Source organism: Eriocheir sinensis, chromosome 66 (genome assembly GCF_024679095.1).
Source record: "Eriocheir sinensis breed Jianghai 21 chromosome 66, ASM2467909v1, whole genome shotgun sequence".
NCBI classification, from domain to species: Eukaryota; Metazoa; Arthropoda; class Malacostraca; order Decapoda; family Varunidae; genus Eriocheir; species Eriocheir sinensis.
In genome coordinates this window covers 6,663,330-6,680,666 of record NC_066574.1, presented here as the reverse complement: position 1 = coordinate 6,680,666, position 17,337 = coordinate 6,663,330, and the positions used below count along the sequence as shown (strand labels likewise).

The 17,337-nt window shown below is 42.0% G+C and overlaps 1 protein-coding gene and 1 long non-coding RNA gene across 4 annotated transcripts; one reads left to right on the top strand and one right to left on the bottom strand.

Annotated features, from left to right (window-relative positions):
* The first annotated feature begins 74 nt into the window (after nt 1-74).
* LOC126987777 (uncharacterized) lies at nt 75-12,879 on the top strand. 3 transcript variants are annotated; one of them, XR_007741154.1, is made up of 6 exons: nt 75-553; nt 4,524-4,702; nt 5,058-5,113; nt 5,355-5,486; nt 11,186-11,365; nt 12,723-12,879. It is a non-coding gene; the product is annotated as an uncharacterized LOC126987777 (long non-coding RNA). The 3 variants fall into 3 exon arrangements; XR_007741152.1 differs by lacking the exon at nt 12,723-12,879 and having other exon boundaries at nt 91-553; nt 11,186-12,053; XR_007741153.1 differs by lacking the exons at nt 11,186-11,365; nt 12,723-12,879 and adding an exon at nt 8,597-9,193 and having other exon boundaries at nt 93-553.
* Nucleotides 5,015-16,098, bottom strand: LOC126987776 (succinate dehydrogenase assembly factor 2, mitochondrial-like). Its single transcript, XM_050845101.1, has 4 exons — nt 15,950-16,098; nt 13,479-13,597; nt 12,152-12,315; nt 5,015-5,469 (listed from the first exon to the last, which is right to left on the bottom strand). Exons 1-4 carry the CDS (start codon nt 16,010-16,012, stop codon nt 5,360-5,362), a joined length of 456 nt encoding a protein of 151 aa, XP_050701058.1. The 5' UTR covers nt 16,013-16,098; the 3' UTR covers nt 5,015-5,359.
* Between the last annotated feature and the right edge of the window lie 1,239 nt (nt 16,099-17,337).

Below are 17,337 nucleotides of genomic sequence, written 5' to 3'. Positions count from 1 at the left end.
GTGGTGGTGGTGGTTGACGAGGAATTAGTTGGAGGGGGGAGTGATGAAGGGATGGTGATTGTATATTTCTTAAGGTGGTGGTGATTGAGGAAGAGGAGAAGGCTGTGAAAGTCGCGGAGGATATGAAGAAATAGCGAAGTAGGAAAGTGCCATCAGAGTGAAGTCGCTCAGTCAGTCACAGTTGCCAGATTATCGTACTCAGAGCCGTGTATTTACCGGTTTCTGGCCCATAACCGTTGCCAAGAAGCATCAATCCTTAACCATTTAAACGATAACCATACATGAAGGCAGTTATTTGGGTGATGAAAGCAGTTTTTGGGTCGGAAATCGGCAAACATAAGAGGCAGAGTACGACAATCTGGCAACGTTGCAGTCAGTGGTTCGAAGCATGAGTCGAGTGGTGACGAGCTGCGGGGAAGTTCAGTAGGTGCATGGCGCCCGGCGAGAGTGGTGACCGGCTGGGCTGCATTAGTGTCGTCGAGGGTCAAGGATTGTGATCAGTGAGGACCCAGCAGAGCATCCAGGAGCCGGACAAGCAATTATTAAGGATCAGGTAAGTACAGAAAGCAGATATGTTAGTAGCGTCAGTCTTGTTACCGGGAACAGCTTGGTACTAGTGAATAACGGTACAGTAGTTATGGTTAAAAATGGTTGAAATTCAGCTAAAAAGAAAAGTCGAAAATGATTGATTGTTTATTGTTGCAAGTAAACAAATTTGGAGAATGGTAGTTAGAAAGAATGTACCAGAAAGAGCTTGGTACTAAGGATTAATGACGCAATTACCAGTTAAACGTAGTGGAATTATCAAAAGGTGGTTGAGTTTCAGCTTGCGCGCACCTTGCAAAACTGAGCATTAATACGGAAATCCTACCATTGCTACCAGAAACAACTTGGTACTAGTGAAGAACGGTACAGTAGTTATGGTTAAAAAATGGTTGAAATTCAGCTAAAAAGAAAAGTCGAAAATGGTTGTTATAAAGAATGTACCAGAAAGAGCTTGGTACTTAGGATTAATGACGTAATTACCAGTTAAACGTAGTGGAATTATCAAAGGGTGGTTGACGAGTTTAAGCTTGCGCGCACCTTGCAAATTAGCTAAGCAATAATATGGAAATCCTACCATTGCTACCAGAAACAACTTGGTACTGGTTAATGACGGTACAGTAGTTAGTTAAAAAAAGGGTTATAATTCAGCAAAAAATGAATATACCGTTGATGAGATTTCAGGCCCTGCTCCACCGCTGATGCAATTAACGTTAGCCTCAATAATAGTCTTCGCTGCACTTATATTCTCAAACATCATAGTGAGGGAGGGAGGGAGGTTAAAAGGTAGGTACCAGAAAAAGCATGATAGTACTTAATGAATGGAATTATCAGTAGGCAGTTTGCTAGTTTCAGCTTGCGGGCGCCTTGTACTTCTTGCAAAACTAAGTAATAATACGGAAAGCCTACCGTCATATTAATAAGCTGATGCAAAGGTTCGTTAAATCATGAGGGGACTTCGTGGTGCAGTGGTTAGCACACTCGGCTCACAACCGAGAGAGCCCGGGTTCGATTTCCGGGCGGAGTGGAAAAAATTGGGCGGCTTTTCCGATACCCTACGCCCCTGTCCACCCAGCAGTGAATGGGTACCAGGTATTAATCGAGGGTTGTGTCCCGTCTCCTGGGATCTGTTCTCTTCTCCTATAATTCCTTCCCCTTCTGTCTCTCTCCGGCATATGACCACAGATGTTGCGCCGACTAAACAAAACTTTCCTTTCGTTAAATCATGCTTACTGATATTTAAGTTAGTGAAGCATTGGCTCGGTAGTACGTGTTTAAACTGTTAGCAATTCGTTTCCTGCAAATATAAAATCAGACCTTGGCATATGTTAGATCAGGCTCCATTTACTTCACTTATAACCACTTGTAAGTAAGGACAGCCTAGTAGAGTCTTACTAATTATTTGGGTACTGGAATAACCGTAAACACGACAGGCTGATTGGTTTTATTAAATGATCGATATTTCATCCCTTATGTGACTGTTGACTGCTCTTCTGTTATGTATGTATTCAACTAACATGTGAAGGATAGTAGAATACATAATTATAGCAACAGAGGAATAGTGTTAAGAATTAAGGAAACGATATATCGGCGCGTTCTAAAAACCAATTATTCTTAACCTTCTTATGCATTTATTCGGTTATTTGCAGGGTTGTGTTCTTTCCTGTTGTCATATATGTATTAAAGTAACCTGTGGGGAATTCCTGGAGGTTTAAAGGTTAGTAGAATACATAAGGGACAATTTTTTGAGCTGGAGACGTGATATCGACTCGTTAAGAAAACCAATATTTTTAAGGGTTAACCACATTATACGTTTATTCGGCAAATTTGCATTGTAGGGTAGTTAGTATTCCTCCCGATCACCTTGTTATGAGCAAGTAGTAATTATAGCTTCTGATAACCATGGCGAACTATATATACGTGACAGTGGTTTCAAATGAAGTAAATAGCGGAATGGTTTGAATAATTAAGTAGTTACGTGGCAACGATTGTTTAATTTTAATTTTCGCCCAAACTAAAGATGATTGAATTGAAGGAGTTTTGGAACAACGCAGAGAGAGAGAGAGAGAGAGAGAGAGAGAGAGAGAGAGAGAGAGAGAGAGAGAGAGAGAGAGAGAGAGAGAATGGGGGGGAGGAGAGGGGAGACTAAAAAATAAATAAATAAATAAAAAACGAAAAAAAAACTCCCGCTTGTTGAACCATTGAAAAATATTTGAGGTTGACACCGAGTGGATTCATAAGTATTAGATCTTGCGTCATATTTCTGAGGGGGTTCGTTAATTTTCTCTGGAGGTCGAGGAGGTCCATGGCGATTGAGGTGGTGGTTGAAGAGGAATTAGTTACAGGGGGGATGATAAGGGATATGGTGACTGTACTATATTTCTTTAGGTGGTGGTGGTGGTTGAGGAGGAGAAAGCTTATATTTCATCCACAAGTCACAGTAAATGAAACTACCAATTGGGCACAGAAACTAGAGGATAAGAAAGAGTTCAAGAATAGCTGATTGAAGAGATGCAAATGAGTAAGAACCAAAGTAAAAAATAAGAATGGCCAGAGAACAGAGGAAGAGAAGACAAGGTTTTATTGGAGAGGCTTATTAAGTGGCATCAAAGGAGGGAGGACACGAGAAGCCTAGAACAGAACCAGTGCTGTGTAGAAACCAAGTTAAGAGAAGATGTTTACTGTATACATGAAGAAGGTCATGAAGGTGATACATATAAAGCAGCTATAGTGGATCATGATGTTTTAAGTAGTGGACTTGAAGGAACTCGGAGAAAATGAAACTAATGGGGAATCTTTCTAAATCTTTACAACCTGAAAGAATAAATAGAGATATCAGGGAAAGGGTTTGGTTCAGCAGGTGTCAGATAGCAAAAAGGGAAGATGAAGCAAAAGTCAAATTAAGGAAGATGGAACAATAGATTAAATGGGATTAGAGGGGAATATCTTTGAGAGAAAGAAGAAGAAATGAGGACATCAGAGCGGAAGCAGGAGTTGTGTCAGTCTCGGAGAAGGCAAGAGAGGCACACTTGAGATGGTATGGCCATCTAACTAGAATGCAGGAGGCAAACCCTGCAAAGTTGGCATGGAGGAAGCAAGTGAGGGGAGGAGGACGAGGGAAAGACAGAGACTGAGGTGGAGAGATGGAATCCAGAGAGACATGGAACAACTGGGACTAGAAGAACAGGACGCGCAAGACAGGAGTTACTGGTGACAACATATAAGAGCGGCCAACCCCGTCAGGGATTAATAAGGCAGAGAAGAAGAAGAACAATAGATTAAAAAAAAAGTACAAAAGAACTAGAAGTAATAAGGGTCCACAGAGGGGAAAAATAAAATGTTGAAGGAGGTATAATGTACTGGTTGCCAGTCTTGTATAAGATATATAGAGTAATGAAATACTGTATATCTTTTCTCAAATCTAATAATTATAAAAAATGGCAACCGTGATGTCACAAACTGTTACAGCTGACTGCCAAGCACAGCACTGTATGGGAAATGAACTTCAGCCAAGTTATGAATTCTGTGTTAGTCAACGGTTATTACCAGTCATGTTATGAATACTGTGATATTCAGCTGTTATCATCATGCTAGGTATGATAGGTCTCTTAAGATGAAATATGCTGTGTTTGAGCTTTAGTGAAGAGATTTGTTGGATTTAGAGAGGCATGGGACTGCTACTATTCACATCAAGGAACCTTTACAATACTCACATGGCAACAGTCCTAGGAAATCACCAAACAAATAAGCAATATCTGAGAAATGGATCACAGTGCTGTATTATTTTGTTAAAATTTTTCCTTGAGTGATATAGTTAATTAACTCCAATTGTGGTTCAGATTTAGTTATGTAAACAATTTCTTCCTTTGTTTCTAGCAGCAAAGCTGTTCTTTTATGTTTAGCCAAAGGCTGAAAACTAGCACTAGGTATGGGAATCTTAGAAACTGCAACAGATGAATATATACATGTATTTTTTCCAGTAAAGGACGCCATTCAAGAGCAGCAATGACAGAAAACAAAAGCACCTGCTCAGCGCTGTTCCAGCAATAAGATGATAGAGTGTCCAAGAGAGGGTCGACTTCAGAAGGAATATCAGCATTAAGAGTACACTTGCAATGCCAACCAGCCTGGTATCATGTGACAAGGGCTACAGTGAAGGGTGAGTGATCCACCATAACACAATAGCATAGATCGCACAATTACTTTTCTTATCATTTGGTTGAAATAGGCTGAATGCACATCCTTATACAATGAGAACCTGCTGCTGTATTTGCAACTTTTACACATCATAATTCCTGCCATCTAGAATTTTGAGTTTTTTAATTTGTTTTGTGCCTCAGTATTTGAGTTACTGACTTTTCAGATCATAATTTGCTGCTTCCAAGAATTAATACCACTGAGATTTTCAGACCAGTCAAATTCAGAAAAAGAGACTTATTATACTATTAAGAAGGAAAAGAAGTAAAATTAGTTATGGTCATAGTTCACATATATTTGCCCTTACATTTTTACAGGCAGAACTAAGCAATACACAAAGGGCTGCAGCATCTCAAGCAGTATGCAAAGCCCAGTGAGTATGCAATGAAAGCTCACTGACTCGGCTGACATTTAAAGTCAAGGACTTCTTGTTTGTGCATGACATAGGCTTAAGAGCAGACCTGATAGAGGATGAATTTTGACCAACAGTATTTAACAAACAATAAAAGAGGATTCTCAGTAACTTATGAAACAATATTTACAAATGTACACACTATCACTAACATTGTATCTATTTCTCCTGAACATAAATTTCCTATCCTTAATATGTACAGGTTTGCTAGTGGAGGTTTGGCTGGATTGTTCGGTCTTCCTTGTTGGAGTTCTTGACAAACTCCTTCAGCATCGTCATCACCTCGTTGTCAAACTCTTGAGGGGTCGGCTGCACACCTGTGGGATATTGTTAGGTGAGTCTTCCTGTTGTAAAAGGCAGTGTATTGACTGAGTAAGTGTAATATAATCATGGATATAGTAGTTTTAAACTATTGTGGGTTCTCAGCAGTATGAAAGCATTTGGTTTCAACTTAAGATAAATTGTAACCAATTACTTCTATGAAATGCCTATATTCAATATAGTCTTTAGAACTACAACCTTTCCACCATGGCTGTAAGTGTAGTTCTGTCAAGCTGCCTATTCAACATTTTGTAAAGCGAGATGGGGACAAAATGTACATGGTAGTAAAGTGTAGCATGTAGATTTGCTGTGGTCACATAATCCATTCAAGCAAAGTGTACCCTGTACACTTTGGTTGTGAGAGATGGACGTACTGGGGTTAACAGGCTGCATTAGCTTGCTGCATCAAATGTTTCAGATGTTTTTTTGGAGTATTGCAAAATTTTCCATTGTAATCAGTTTTATGATCATAAATACTTGTGATGTTTATTTACTGATCTAAGAATAGTGAGACTTTAGAGCAGGGACTGTCACTAAGGAGATTAATCACATTACTGTAGGCACACTTTTGAGGATCCTCCAGAACTGCAGGGTTTTCTGGTGTATGAGGTCATTGCAATGGATCATAGGCCTGTTGTTGCAACACACAAGCTTAATGTCAGGTCAAGAAGACCTAGTATGCACTGACAGTTGCAAATCAGTTCATTGTGCTCAGCACCCTTGAGGACCCTATAGAGCTGTGGGATACCTGACATCTATGGCTCATGTGGATTTGCAACCACATGCTGAGGCTGCAGTTCTGTGAACAGTCCAGTTTCACGTGTCATAGTGTTTCACGAACTGACGGAGCACCGCAGTGAGTTTTGACAGAATGCTTGCAGCATCCCCTGCAGGCCTTTGATTCAGTGCATCACAAGGCACTTTGGGATCTCCTGCAGCTCTGTGGGATTTCTGTAAGGACATTTGGTCTAATGACTGGCCTGTATTCTTGAATTGAGAGGTGCTGTGAAGTGTTGTGGGCGTGTCCACAGCTGCTTTCCCCGTGAATGCAGGAGCGAGGCATCGCTTTCCAATACTTGCACAGATTGGGTATTAGGCAGAGTTGTAGATGAGTCATTGTGGAACATTTGTTGGCAATAACAGGGTCACTATCTTTGTTTTTGCCCATGATGCAGCAATCCTTGCAGTCATCAGAGGTTCTGGTGACGGCACAAAGAGGTAAAGCCCTTTGGACTTCAGGTCTCTTTGGCCAAGACCCAGTTACAGGTGTTTGAAGGTTTGCTAGATGAAACAGAACAGTTTTTTTATGCATGTGGTGAGGACATTGATATCTTGGAAAATTTCACATACGTAGGTAGCGTAGTGTCGAACAAAGGCAAGTCTCATCAAGAGGTCTTATGGTGGATTGGCTTGGCCCATGATGTTTTGGACTCACTCAGTATAAGTATTGTCAATATCTGTGCAGAAGGACAAAGATCTGGATCTTCAAGTCACTATGGTTGTGAGAGATGGACGTAAGATGTGGATTGATGCCTTTGGTAATAATAAGTGCCTACACAGAATCAAGATATTGCTGGTATGACTCTGCCTAACTAGCGATAACTCTGTGAGACTGATTAGAGGTCTATTACTTGCATCGTTCATGAATACCAACTCCGGCTATACGGGCATGTGGCACACTAACCTGAAGCCGACCCCCCATCAGATTGTTTCTGTAAGAGGCAATACCTAGTGAGGGAGGTCTAGGAGGTGCCCATAAAGTTCGTGGCTCGAGCAAGTCAATAGATCCTGCCATGAGGTACGTACTTATGATGGGAAGGGGACTGGAGACTTCCTCAGAGGAACCCCCGGGTTTGGTGTTGTAGGGTGGGTGTGGCGATGTGTCCCCTGGTGGATGCCCCTAGAGTGAGCGATTGGGGTTGCCTTTGCCTCACCCACCCTGCGGCCCCAACTCCAAGGGTGCCTCCAACCAAGTCTCCATGTACATAAGCCCCTTTCTCATTCTAAGTACATTATGGCAGGATCCATCAACTTACTGAAGCCATGAACTAAGTGTCTGTCCCTGCAGCTCCTCCACTCAGTCCAGTGAGCAGGATCAACTGGTGTAATGATCATGCAAGCAATATGCCTTAATTCAGTCTTGGAGAGTAATCATTGGCTTAACAGTCATGCCAGCAATATCCTGTGACTTTGATTAAGCAATTATTACCAGAGGCATCAATTTGTCTCTTCAAGTCACTATTTAAAGTCCATGCCTCACAGCCATGAAGTAAGACAGGGAGCACAAGTAACCTTTGTCTTTCTGCGCCAGTATGGACAACCCGATATATTTATGTTAAATAAGTCCAAAGAAACGTGGGCTAAGCCAATCTGCCATAAAACTTCTTGATGACCCGCTGTTGTTCGGCACTATACTACCAAGGTATGTGAAAATTGACAAGATATCAATGTCCTCGCCACACATATGAACAGAATGTACTATTTTCATCTAGCAAGTCTCCAAACACCTGTACCTTGGTCTTGGTTCTGGAAACCTAGAGTGCAAAGGGTTTTGCTTACCTGTGCAGTGCCTTGAGAACCATCACCAGAACCTCCAGTGACAACACAAAGATTACTGTGTCATGGGCAAAAACAAGGTCAGTGACCTTGGTATTCCAAACAGATGCTCAACAATAACTTGGACTCACAGCTCTGTGGAATACCCAGCCTATACAAGTCTTAAAAAGTGATGGGGCAGGGACACAGACCTGTCTCACTCCTGCATTCACAGGAAAGAAGCTGGACATGCCCCCTAGCAGTTCTCAGCGCTCTCAGTCTCAGAATACAGACCACTCAATAGACCGGTGATTCTTACAGGAATCCCATGGATTACAGGAGATCCCAGAGTGTCTTGCAATGCACTGAAACCAATGCCCTCTTGAGATCAACATACAGACTGCCAGCATCCCATCGAAACTTGCTTTGGCATTCCACTTGTTGGCGATGTACAAGGCGTGAGCCCGGACTGCTCAAGTCTCTGCAGCTTCACCAGCTGGCTGTTGACTTGAGTGCTTGTGCAGCTAACAGTGGTAAAGAAGGTTATAGTTATCCCACTCTCTCCCCTAACAATTACTTTTCTTACAGCTGGTGGTTGAGTGCCCTGCTCCCATGCAGCAAAGGCCACAGCAAAGCAATCTAGTGGTTCCCTCAACAAGGATGTTACATTATGGTTCATTGAAAGTGGGCCAAGCAGAAGCATCAGCTCGGACACGAGAATACATAATTACGAAGACTCCTACTAGTGTGACGGATGGTCTCCCCAGCTTTGCCTATGGGTGAGAGTTCTCTTACAAGCGACGTGCTTCTCCATGGGGTAGAATGGACCTCCAATACCCTTTTTTTTATAAGTCAGCATGGGTTGACCCTATCACATCTTCCTGGAGCAGAACCAGCAGACAACAAAGGGTATCCTGACAGAGTACTCAGCCCAGTTGCCTCTCGATCTGGTTCAGGTGCATCCTTGGTTGCAGTGGTTGCACATTTAACCCCTAAAGGGCCGGCCTGGGTGGTCATCTACAACATCCACAGGACCGGCACCTCGGCACCAAACACCGAAAATAGCCTATATTCACACACTTGATTCTGCTGAACTACAATGCAATAACAAATTACTTTGTCGTCATAGTCATCATCAACTCTTCTTCTTTTTAATTATTGCATGAAAATGTTTCTATGTGCTGTGGTTTTGGAGAAATATTGAGTTGAAGAGGAGAGACTTTTGGAGTTAGCGAGGCTCTTGCCCGCTTCATGCTCGCTTTCGATTGTGTGGCCTTGACTAGTGCGTAATGAAAACGGATGCACCCATGCTCTAATTCTTATATATAGTCAATACTCTAAGCTTTCTCTATGTAACACAGTCTTGTGATGTGTGGTTTGGGAGTCATTGTAGCATACTCTTCTCATTCTCGTGTTGCTCTGCTGGGCTCGGCAGGGTCTGGCAGGAAATCGGACGCGTCAGAATCCGTGTCAGTACGCCTGTCCATCGTGAGAGCGGGCAAGATTCTGAAGCAGTAGCCTAAACATATCTCTGGCAGTGTTGCCAACGAATGGTCATCGAAAATTACCGAAAAGTAAATAAATTTAGCGCGAAAAAAGCAAAGCGGCTATAACCGCCCCCGGCCCTTCCGTGGAAAAGCGGCTATAGCCGCCTCCGGCCCTTTAGGGGTTAATAATGGGCCATGGAGACAATTCTCCACCCGACAGATCCACATGAGCCTGTGGGGACCCCTCCCTGCTGCGCTGGACCTCGGGTGCTGGGTAAGATTTGCCAATATGCTGCTACGTGTGCCAAGTGTTCAGGCAACAGCAGTGTCATCAGGCCACGAAACTGCGCGGGATTTGCAGGGTGGAGCACACAATGTGGGACTATCTGCCGCCTTTCAGGAGATGGAGAGTCCTGTGCTACAGTGTGCCAAATACAGAACTGAGCATGACACCTGAAACTGTTGCGGCTAGGGGGGCTTGAGCTGGCCCTCCCTTTATAGAAGGCTGCTTTGTGAGGGGAAGCTGCTTCCTGACACTCTGCTGGTCACTGGCCCCCTGAAGATTTAGCTTCACCACCACTACAACCACATGGAAGAGGACTCCATGGATGACTAATGTTTGCTGCTCAATCAGGACAGGGATCATAGACAAGGAGGCAGCAAGAATCCTCCTCTCTTGGTAAAGTCTGATTGTCACTGTTCACTAACAGACCTGTAAAAGCACCAATATAATAGTTTTATCCTAACTGCATGCCTCCCCCCCTCCCGCGGCCCCGCTGCACTCGACTTTCTACTCATGCTCATCCCTATACTGTCCAAACCCCTTATGCAAGAGTTAACCAGCATCTTCACTCTTTCATCCCTCACGCTGGTAAACTCTGGAACAATCTTCCTTCATCTGTATTTCCTCCTGCCTACGACTTGAACTCTTTCAAGAGGAGGGTATCAGGACACCTCTCCTCCCGAAACTGACATATCTTTCGGCCACCTCTTTGGATTCTTTTTAGGTGCAGCGAGTAGCGGGCTTTTTTTTTTTTTTTTATTAATGTTTACTTTTTTGTGCCCTTGAGCTGTCTCCTTTGCTGTAAAAAAAAAAAAAAAAAAAAAAAATCCTGTCACATTTGATGGTAGATTATTCTTGTAATTCATATATACATTTTTTTTGCTGTACTATGACCAATAAATGTCTGAAGAGATGAAGCAGCTGGCTGCCAATCCACATGAGAAATAGATGGATAAGCACCTTTCCTGGTGCACTGAGCAGTGTAATACAATGGTATTCACTGCAGTCTTTAGGTGAGCCAAATGGGACACTGTATCAGCTGAGCAAAACAAAATGACATGAAACACAACAACTCCCTCACACTACTCCCTCAGCAGCTCTTGCAGGCAACCATTAACTGGAAACCGCAATTGTAGTTGAACGAAACTACAAAGAAGGTAAGAAGATTCAAAATAGGTGACACTGGCCACACTCATTACTTTGTCAAGCCTCCACAACAGGACAAGGAATAAGTCTAGTATTGTAGTGAGGTAGGAGGCTGCTTGCTAACTCTTGCTGCAGCTGCTGGATAGCTCCAACAAAAAGAAGGCCGAATGTGTTAGTCCTTCCTGTCAGTACACAGCCTCTGACTGGTCAAGACCTTCAGAGTGCCTTCTTGTGGCACCCTTGGTAACTGGGACCTTGCAGTTTCAGGCTAAATCTCTTGAGGATCTTGGAGCAGGCTGGAGCCTCAGAGGTGTTTGCGCATGGCCCAATAACGTGTGGATACACCCTGACACTTCAATCCAATCTGGATGAGAGGGGCTCGTAGCCATGGTAGACAATCCACCCGGGAGAGGGAAAACTGTTGACTACAAACCCGGGCAGGTGAAGTTTTTTTTCTTTTAACGTCCCTGCCTGTGGCCCTGGTAGGCTTTCTTGGTGGTGTCTGGTGCGGTGCCAGCCCCAGCCTGTTATGGTGCAGGCAAATGTTTATAGTGGTGTCTTGATAGGCAATTCACCTAGGCCCTCACCTGAAAACTGTCTGACAGGAAGGGTATCCTGAGACAAAATCATGCCCCAAACCAAGATGAACAATGACAACATTACTGATCTGTCCAACCCCAAAGGGAAATATGAGGCCATGAAGAGAAGAAAACTATTCATAACTGTTATGTTTACAAACTGCACTGCCCCACCTGCACAACCTCCCAAATGATGACTTGGCAGGACCTTTAGCTAACACCGCTGTCTTGTTACAACTTATCAGCTTTGTTATGTTACAATGTACAAGATTGCGTGGTTAATGGAACTTTTCCAATATATCGAATCCTCAGGCTGTTGTGACAAACCATTCATTCCTCCCAGTCAATAGAAATATTTTCACTAGCTCCACAGTTTTGGTTGTTAGTTATGAAACTCAGGAATGTTTCTATCAATCGCTAGACTTGAGAAATCTCTAGTTGGAAAAACCATGTTTCTATCAATCACTAGACTTGAGAAATCTCAAGTTAGAAAAACGCTAGTGGCAGGGCCCCATTGTATAGCAAAATAAATAAACATTACTCACTATGCATTTTACTTTTCTGAATTAAAAAGTCTACTACTAACAAGCAGCTGGAAGTAAAATGCTAGCCCTACGAAAAACCAACATCATTTCTAAATATTGCTTACCTATGGCCCAGTAGTAGATTTCCCAGTCGTTGGAGGGCAGGTTAATGAGGCGGTCGTAGAGAGACAGTTGTTGCTCAGTCATGGAGGAAAGGTATCGGTGGGCAAAGGTGCTCAGGATGAGGCCGTTCTCCAGCATTCCTCGCTTCCTGGACTGGTACTGCAGCCTGAAAACATCTGGTATATTAATGTGGGGAAAATGTGTATCATTCTGTAGCAGTTTCCCTTTACTAAATGCTCACGTTTCCTTATTTGATATATAATTGACACTCGCCTATTCAAATTAAATTCAATGCATAAAAAGACTTTCAATGACTATGATTACTTTCAAGGCCCATGTTCAATTACACCATAAAAGGAAACATTTACATAACTGCACTAAACAGGCTTCTTTAACAACTGTAGTCTTTGTCTTTACTACACAGGGGAGAGTGTTCCCAAGCCCTTCTATATCTGTCTACAATCAAGTGTGTTCAGACATTTTTCCTGTTTTATTAGCCATTATATAGTCTGTCATTATTTCTGAGCATCTGAGAACATATCCCCATTAACCCATGTTGTGATATTACTGAAGCTAGCCTGATGGGACGTCCAGGCTGGAGGGTGAGCAAGAGGCAGACAAGATCAGCATGTCTTCCCAAACGCAGCCATCCCTACAACTACCATGCACATATAATTTACCCTGTATGCAGTTCTATGGATTTTCTGTTTGTGCCAATAAACCAACAAGATTAGGATCCCTGTTATTTCGTCTCTGCCCAAGTTTACAAAGTTTTCTTGGGTGCGAAATTCAAAATTGATAATAAATTAATTATTTAAGCAAAATGTGGCACTGACTGAAAGGTCAAGAGAGCATCACTTTCTTTTGTTTCTGTAGAGCACTGTGACCTTTAACAAAGAGTTTGGGATGTGCAAATAAATAACGAAATTTTACAACAGAGGTATTCATTTTCCTACCAAGCCATGACATTAATGTATTCAATAATGTGGTGCCATAATAACCTTTCACTGATATTTAGCCAACTTTTGCAAAGAATGGTTAACAATCACTTCATTTAATGACTCATTATGATTATTACCAAAGGCTTAAAGAGTGAGGTGCTTTGAAAAGTTAAAAGCTTGACACTAAAAATATGATTCTACTCGGATGCACAATATAATTTTCATCCAAGTCTAAGTCTGAGCAATCAAAATTAATACAGTTTTGGGCTATGGCTATCATGACTGTACCATGACTTCTGGAATGGAATCTAGTTATGAGGATCCAAAATATTTCTAAAAAAATCTTAATAATGTAATACTTGAGGAAGGCACCAGCATGCTCCCTCACCTGGCCCTCTTCAGGTGCAGTGGCTCCCCAACCTTCTCTTCGTAGGGTGGGATGGTGGGCTCCTGAATTTCCGGGGGGGCGGGGTGCATATCTCCCTTCTCACGGTAGAATGCATGACCCTGTAACATAAAGGCACATCATCACAGCAAATATATTTGATGCTTGCAACACACAAGCACACCACCCTAGCAATACAATGTTCTTATCTGTGCCTGCAACACAAAAAGTATGTTAGCCCAGCCCAGTTTACTCAGGAGTGTCTATTAACGACCTAATTGGTGTGAGGGCTGAGGACTTAGGTCTTTATAATGATGGGTTTGAAGATCTGTAAATCCTTTTTATCAGAACAATTATTACCTATTACAGCCAAACTTAGGATATGGCTTACAGGCAAGACCGGAAAACAGAGATCCTAAACAGATACAAAAAAACTGTCGAATACAAAACTGGGTAAAAAAGGGAGATTTATAAGAGGATGAAAACGGGAGAAGGTTCTGTAATGAACACCACTGGGTGCCGGGGGATTGACACCCGGGCACCCAGTGGTGTTTATTATGTGATTTTGTCACTGAATGCAGTTTCCTTATAGGGAAGAAGAATCTTGAAGACATGTACATTCAACTAGTGTAACCTGCTGCCACTAGAATGGTAACCTACTGCCCATTAATTAGTTCCTCAAATCTCAAAAACAAGCAATGTCTGATGGAAGCAGTTAATATAAGGGAAGATGCATAGAACAGATGCTGTACATGTTTGCACACAATTTCCATTACTACTTCTGTAACGCCCTTGAATTTCCGTTTTCCAGACACCCATGTGACTTCTGTGTATCACGAAGCACAAAAATTTACCAGAGTTGGGGGACTGAACCGGCAACTGGATGGATGGGAGAGTCACTTCTTAACCAATCAGCCAACGAGGTATTCCACTGGCAGAGTGAGTGTGGGAGGCTGTCTGCTACACTACACACAATACTTTCACACTTATTTTGATCATCACACTATTACAGTTTTCAGGGAGGCTTGAGGGTTAGTAGAAGACACATATGATAACAAAAGAGGGATCTTTTCCGTTTGGCGTACAGCGCTAAAATTAATTTTAATATAGATTTTCTTATGTATTTTTGTCCGTAGAATCCGAATATGACAACCGTTTTATGGAGAAACGAACAGTTTTAAAGTTATTTTCCACGCTGCAGCCGCCGAGCCTCAAAATAGCTCGCAGAGGGCTTAGGGTTGGGGAGCATATTTAAACTACTCCAACTTTTTACGAGGGGGCTGCGCCCCCATCGACCCCCCCTAATAACCAGGGGGGGCTACGCCCCTCCCTGGACCCCCTCATGTATATGTGACTTATTTCAGCGAGGAGGTATTTCTCGCACACAGCCTCGCCATGCCAGCACCAGAGGAGGCGACGCGCTTTCGTAAACATTATCCCATATTTTCAAGAGTAAAAAAAAAGTCCTTGAATTGGATTTTCAAAGCGTTTCCATGACTGCTGAAGGTTTGCAAACGGAATACTGAATATTACGACTTTTTAAAGTTTGAATTCCTTCAGTAATAGATAGGAAGAAAATAACTTTAAAGGCAAATAACTCAAAAACTGTTAATTTCTCCAAAAAAATAATGTGATATTCTGATTCTACGGACAAAAATACATAGAAAAATCTATATTAAAATTACTTTTAGCGCTGTACGCCAAACGGAAAAGACCCCAAAAGAGTACTACTTTGTAAGGCAGGAGGTGAGGTGTGAGTCATATAACCAATCCTAGCCGTGTGGTACGAGTGGAGGTGCAATCCTTCTGATCTACCAAAAATCGTGCCAAACACCAGCATGCAATGGGTGCTCTAAGAGATAAATACCGGCGTGTTATGGGTGACATATCCTATTTTTCAGGTGGTCAGTTGGTATTGTAATTGCCAGCCATTTCACTTACACAGCAACATTAGAGGTATTACATCATGGCCCTCGTATAAAAACATCACACCTGTATTACTTAGTGGCAATATAGAAAATAAAACAAAATATAGAAAATAAAACAATAGAAAATAAAACAAAATACCAGTAGATAAAAAATAAAAAAAATATAGAAAATAAAACAAAATACCAGTAGATAAAAAACAAAACAAAATAGATAGAAAATAAAACAAAATAGATAGAAAATAAAGCAAAATAGATAGAAAATAAAACAAAATATAGAAAATAAAACAAAATATAGAAAATAAAACAAAATAGATAGAAAATAAAAGAAAATAAATAAATACCTCCCTTCTCCTTTGTTGTATACCTGCAACAATAAACTATCAACCAATTATAAAACAGTAAAACAAAAAAAAACACAAAAAAAACACTGAGGCCATGACACCGACTACGTAACACCTACTGACGAAGGGAAGAAGGTCGTTGGCACCCACTCCAACACACCACGACGCTTCCTTTGACCTACCAGCACCATTAATCTTCACTTACCGTCACTCGCGGGGCCACGGTCCTGCTGAAGAGGCGTTGGGCGCAGCGGAGGGACAGCGCCATGACCTTACCTTCGCGGGCTTTACGTAAACACTGAGCAGCTGATCGTGGTCCGCGGCCAGCGTTACCACAGATTATCGTACTCAGAACATCATATTTTCCTGTTTCCTGACCCATAACAATTGCAGGAAAACATCGATAATTAACCATCTCAACTCTAATTGTAAATGTTTATCGTTATCAGTGTAGGCTCGACAGTTTTGGGCCTCAAGCAGACGAAAAAAGTATGCCTAGTACGACAATTTGGTAACGCTGGGTACGCCGGCCGCCGCGCACCGTTGCCAGATTGTCGTACTCAGAGCATCGTATTTACCGGTTTCCGAGCCATAAATAATGCCAAGAATCACCAATAATTATCCATTTTAACGATAACTATATATGAAACCATTAATTGGGGTGGAGGACATAGTTTTGGGGGTTGGAAATCGGCAGACATGAGGCTGAGTAGATTATCGTACACCAGATCCAAAATCACCCGAGCTAAGTACATTGTATTAATTTCCCGTATCATATGTGGTTTTCGGGAGACTAATATATCACCGAATTCCCTGTACACGTTACGGAGTGTGACATGGAAAACGAATTTTTGTAGAGATCCACGCTGATCCACCACATCTGGATCACGTGAGTATATAGTTATTTAGTGATAGTTAGGTGTTCACGAGTGCTTATCTAACTTTGAAGCGTGTCATTATTTACGAATCTAACCAATTCATAATTCGTTCCGTGAAACCCCATTTAATTTTTCAAACTCCAGCTTTACAATAGTTTAGTCAGAATCTTAGAACATGCGGTACAGTTTTGATCTCCCCACCATGCAAAGAACATTGTTAAATTAGGTGTCCAACTTCGTGCAACAAGAATTATCTCTTCCATGCTCAACAAACCTTACGACGATCGAAATAAGGGTCTCAAATCTTATAACATGCTCTCTCTTGATAAACTCTATCTCTGTACTCATTCCCATCTAGTGCTTGGGCAATGTTCTCCGTCCCCACATTTTATTGTCTTACTGTCCAGGGGGAGGTACCGCCCCCTCCCTTGTTGTGCTTTCCTTCCTACCATTGTATCTTTTTAGTTTCATGGTGCTACCTACACATGTATTAATAGTTGTATAATGTCCTGCCTGGGGGTTGGGATGGCATGTTCCTCCCTTCTCCCTTGTTGTTTACCTGCAACAATAAACAATCAATCAATCATAAACGTCGCCTCCGAGGAAAACTGATCGAATGTTTTAATGTCTTTACGACTATGGACAAATCACATTGTTTATCATCGATGACACTTAGCGAACGAGAAAAAAATGGCACAAAACTTAAGTGTAAACC

What these genes read in the sequence shown, in the direction of transcription:
- LOC126987776 (XM_050845101.1), bottom strand. Translation starts at nt 16,012, where the DNA reads ATGGCGCTGTCCCTCCGCTGCGCCCAACGCCTCTTCAGCAGGACCGTG. An exon ending in CTGCACCTGAAGAGGGCCAG is followed by an intron (nt 12,316 to 13,478) that starts GTGAGGGAGCAT and finishes AGATGTTTTCAG; the next exon opens with GCTGCAGTACCAGTCCAGGA. An exon ending in AATCTACTACTGGGCCATAG is followed by an intron (nt 5,470 to 12,151) that starts GTAAGCAATATT and finishes AATATCCCACAG; the next exon opens with GTGTGCAGCCGACCCCTCAA.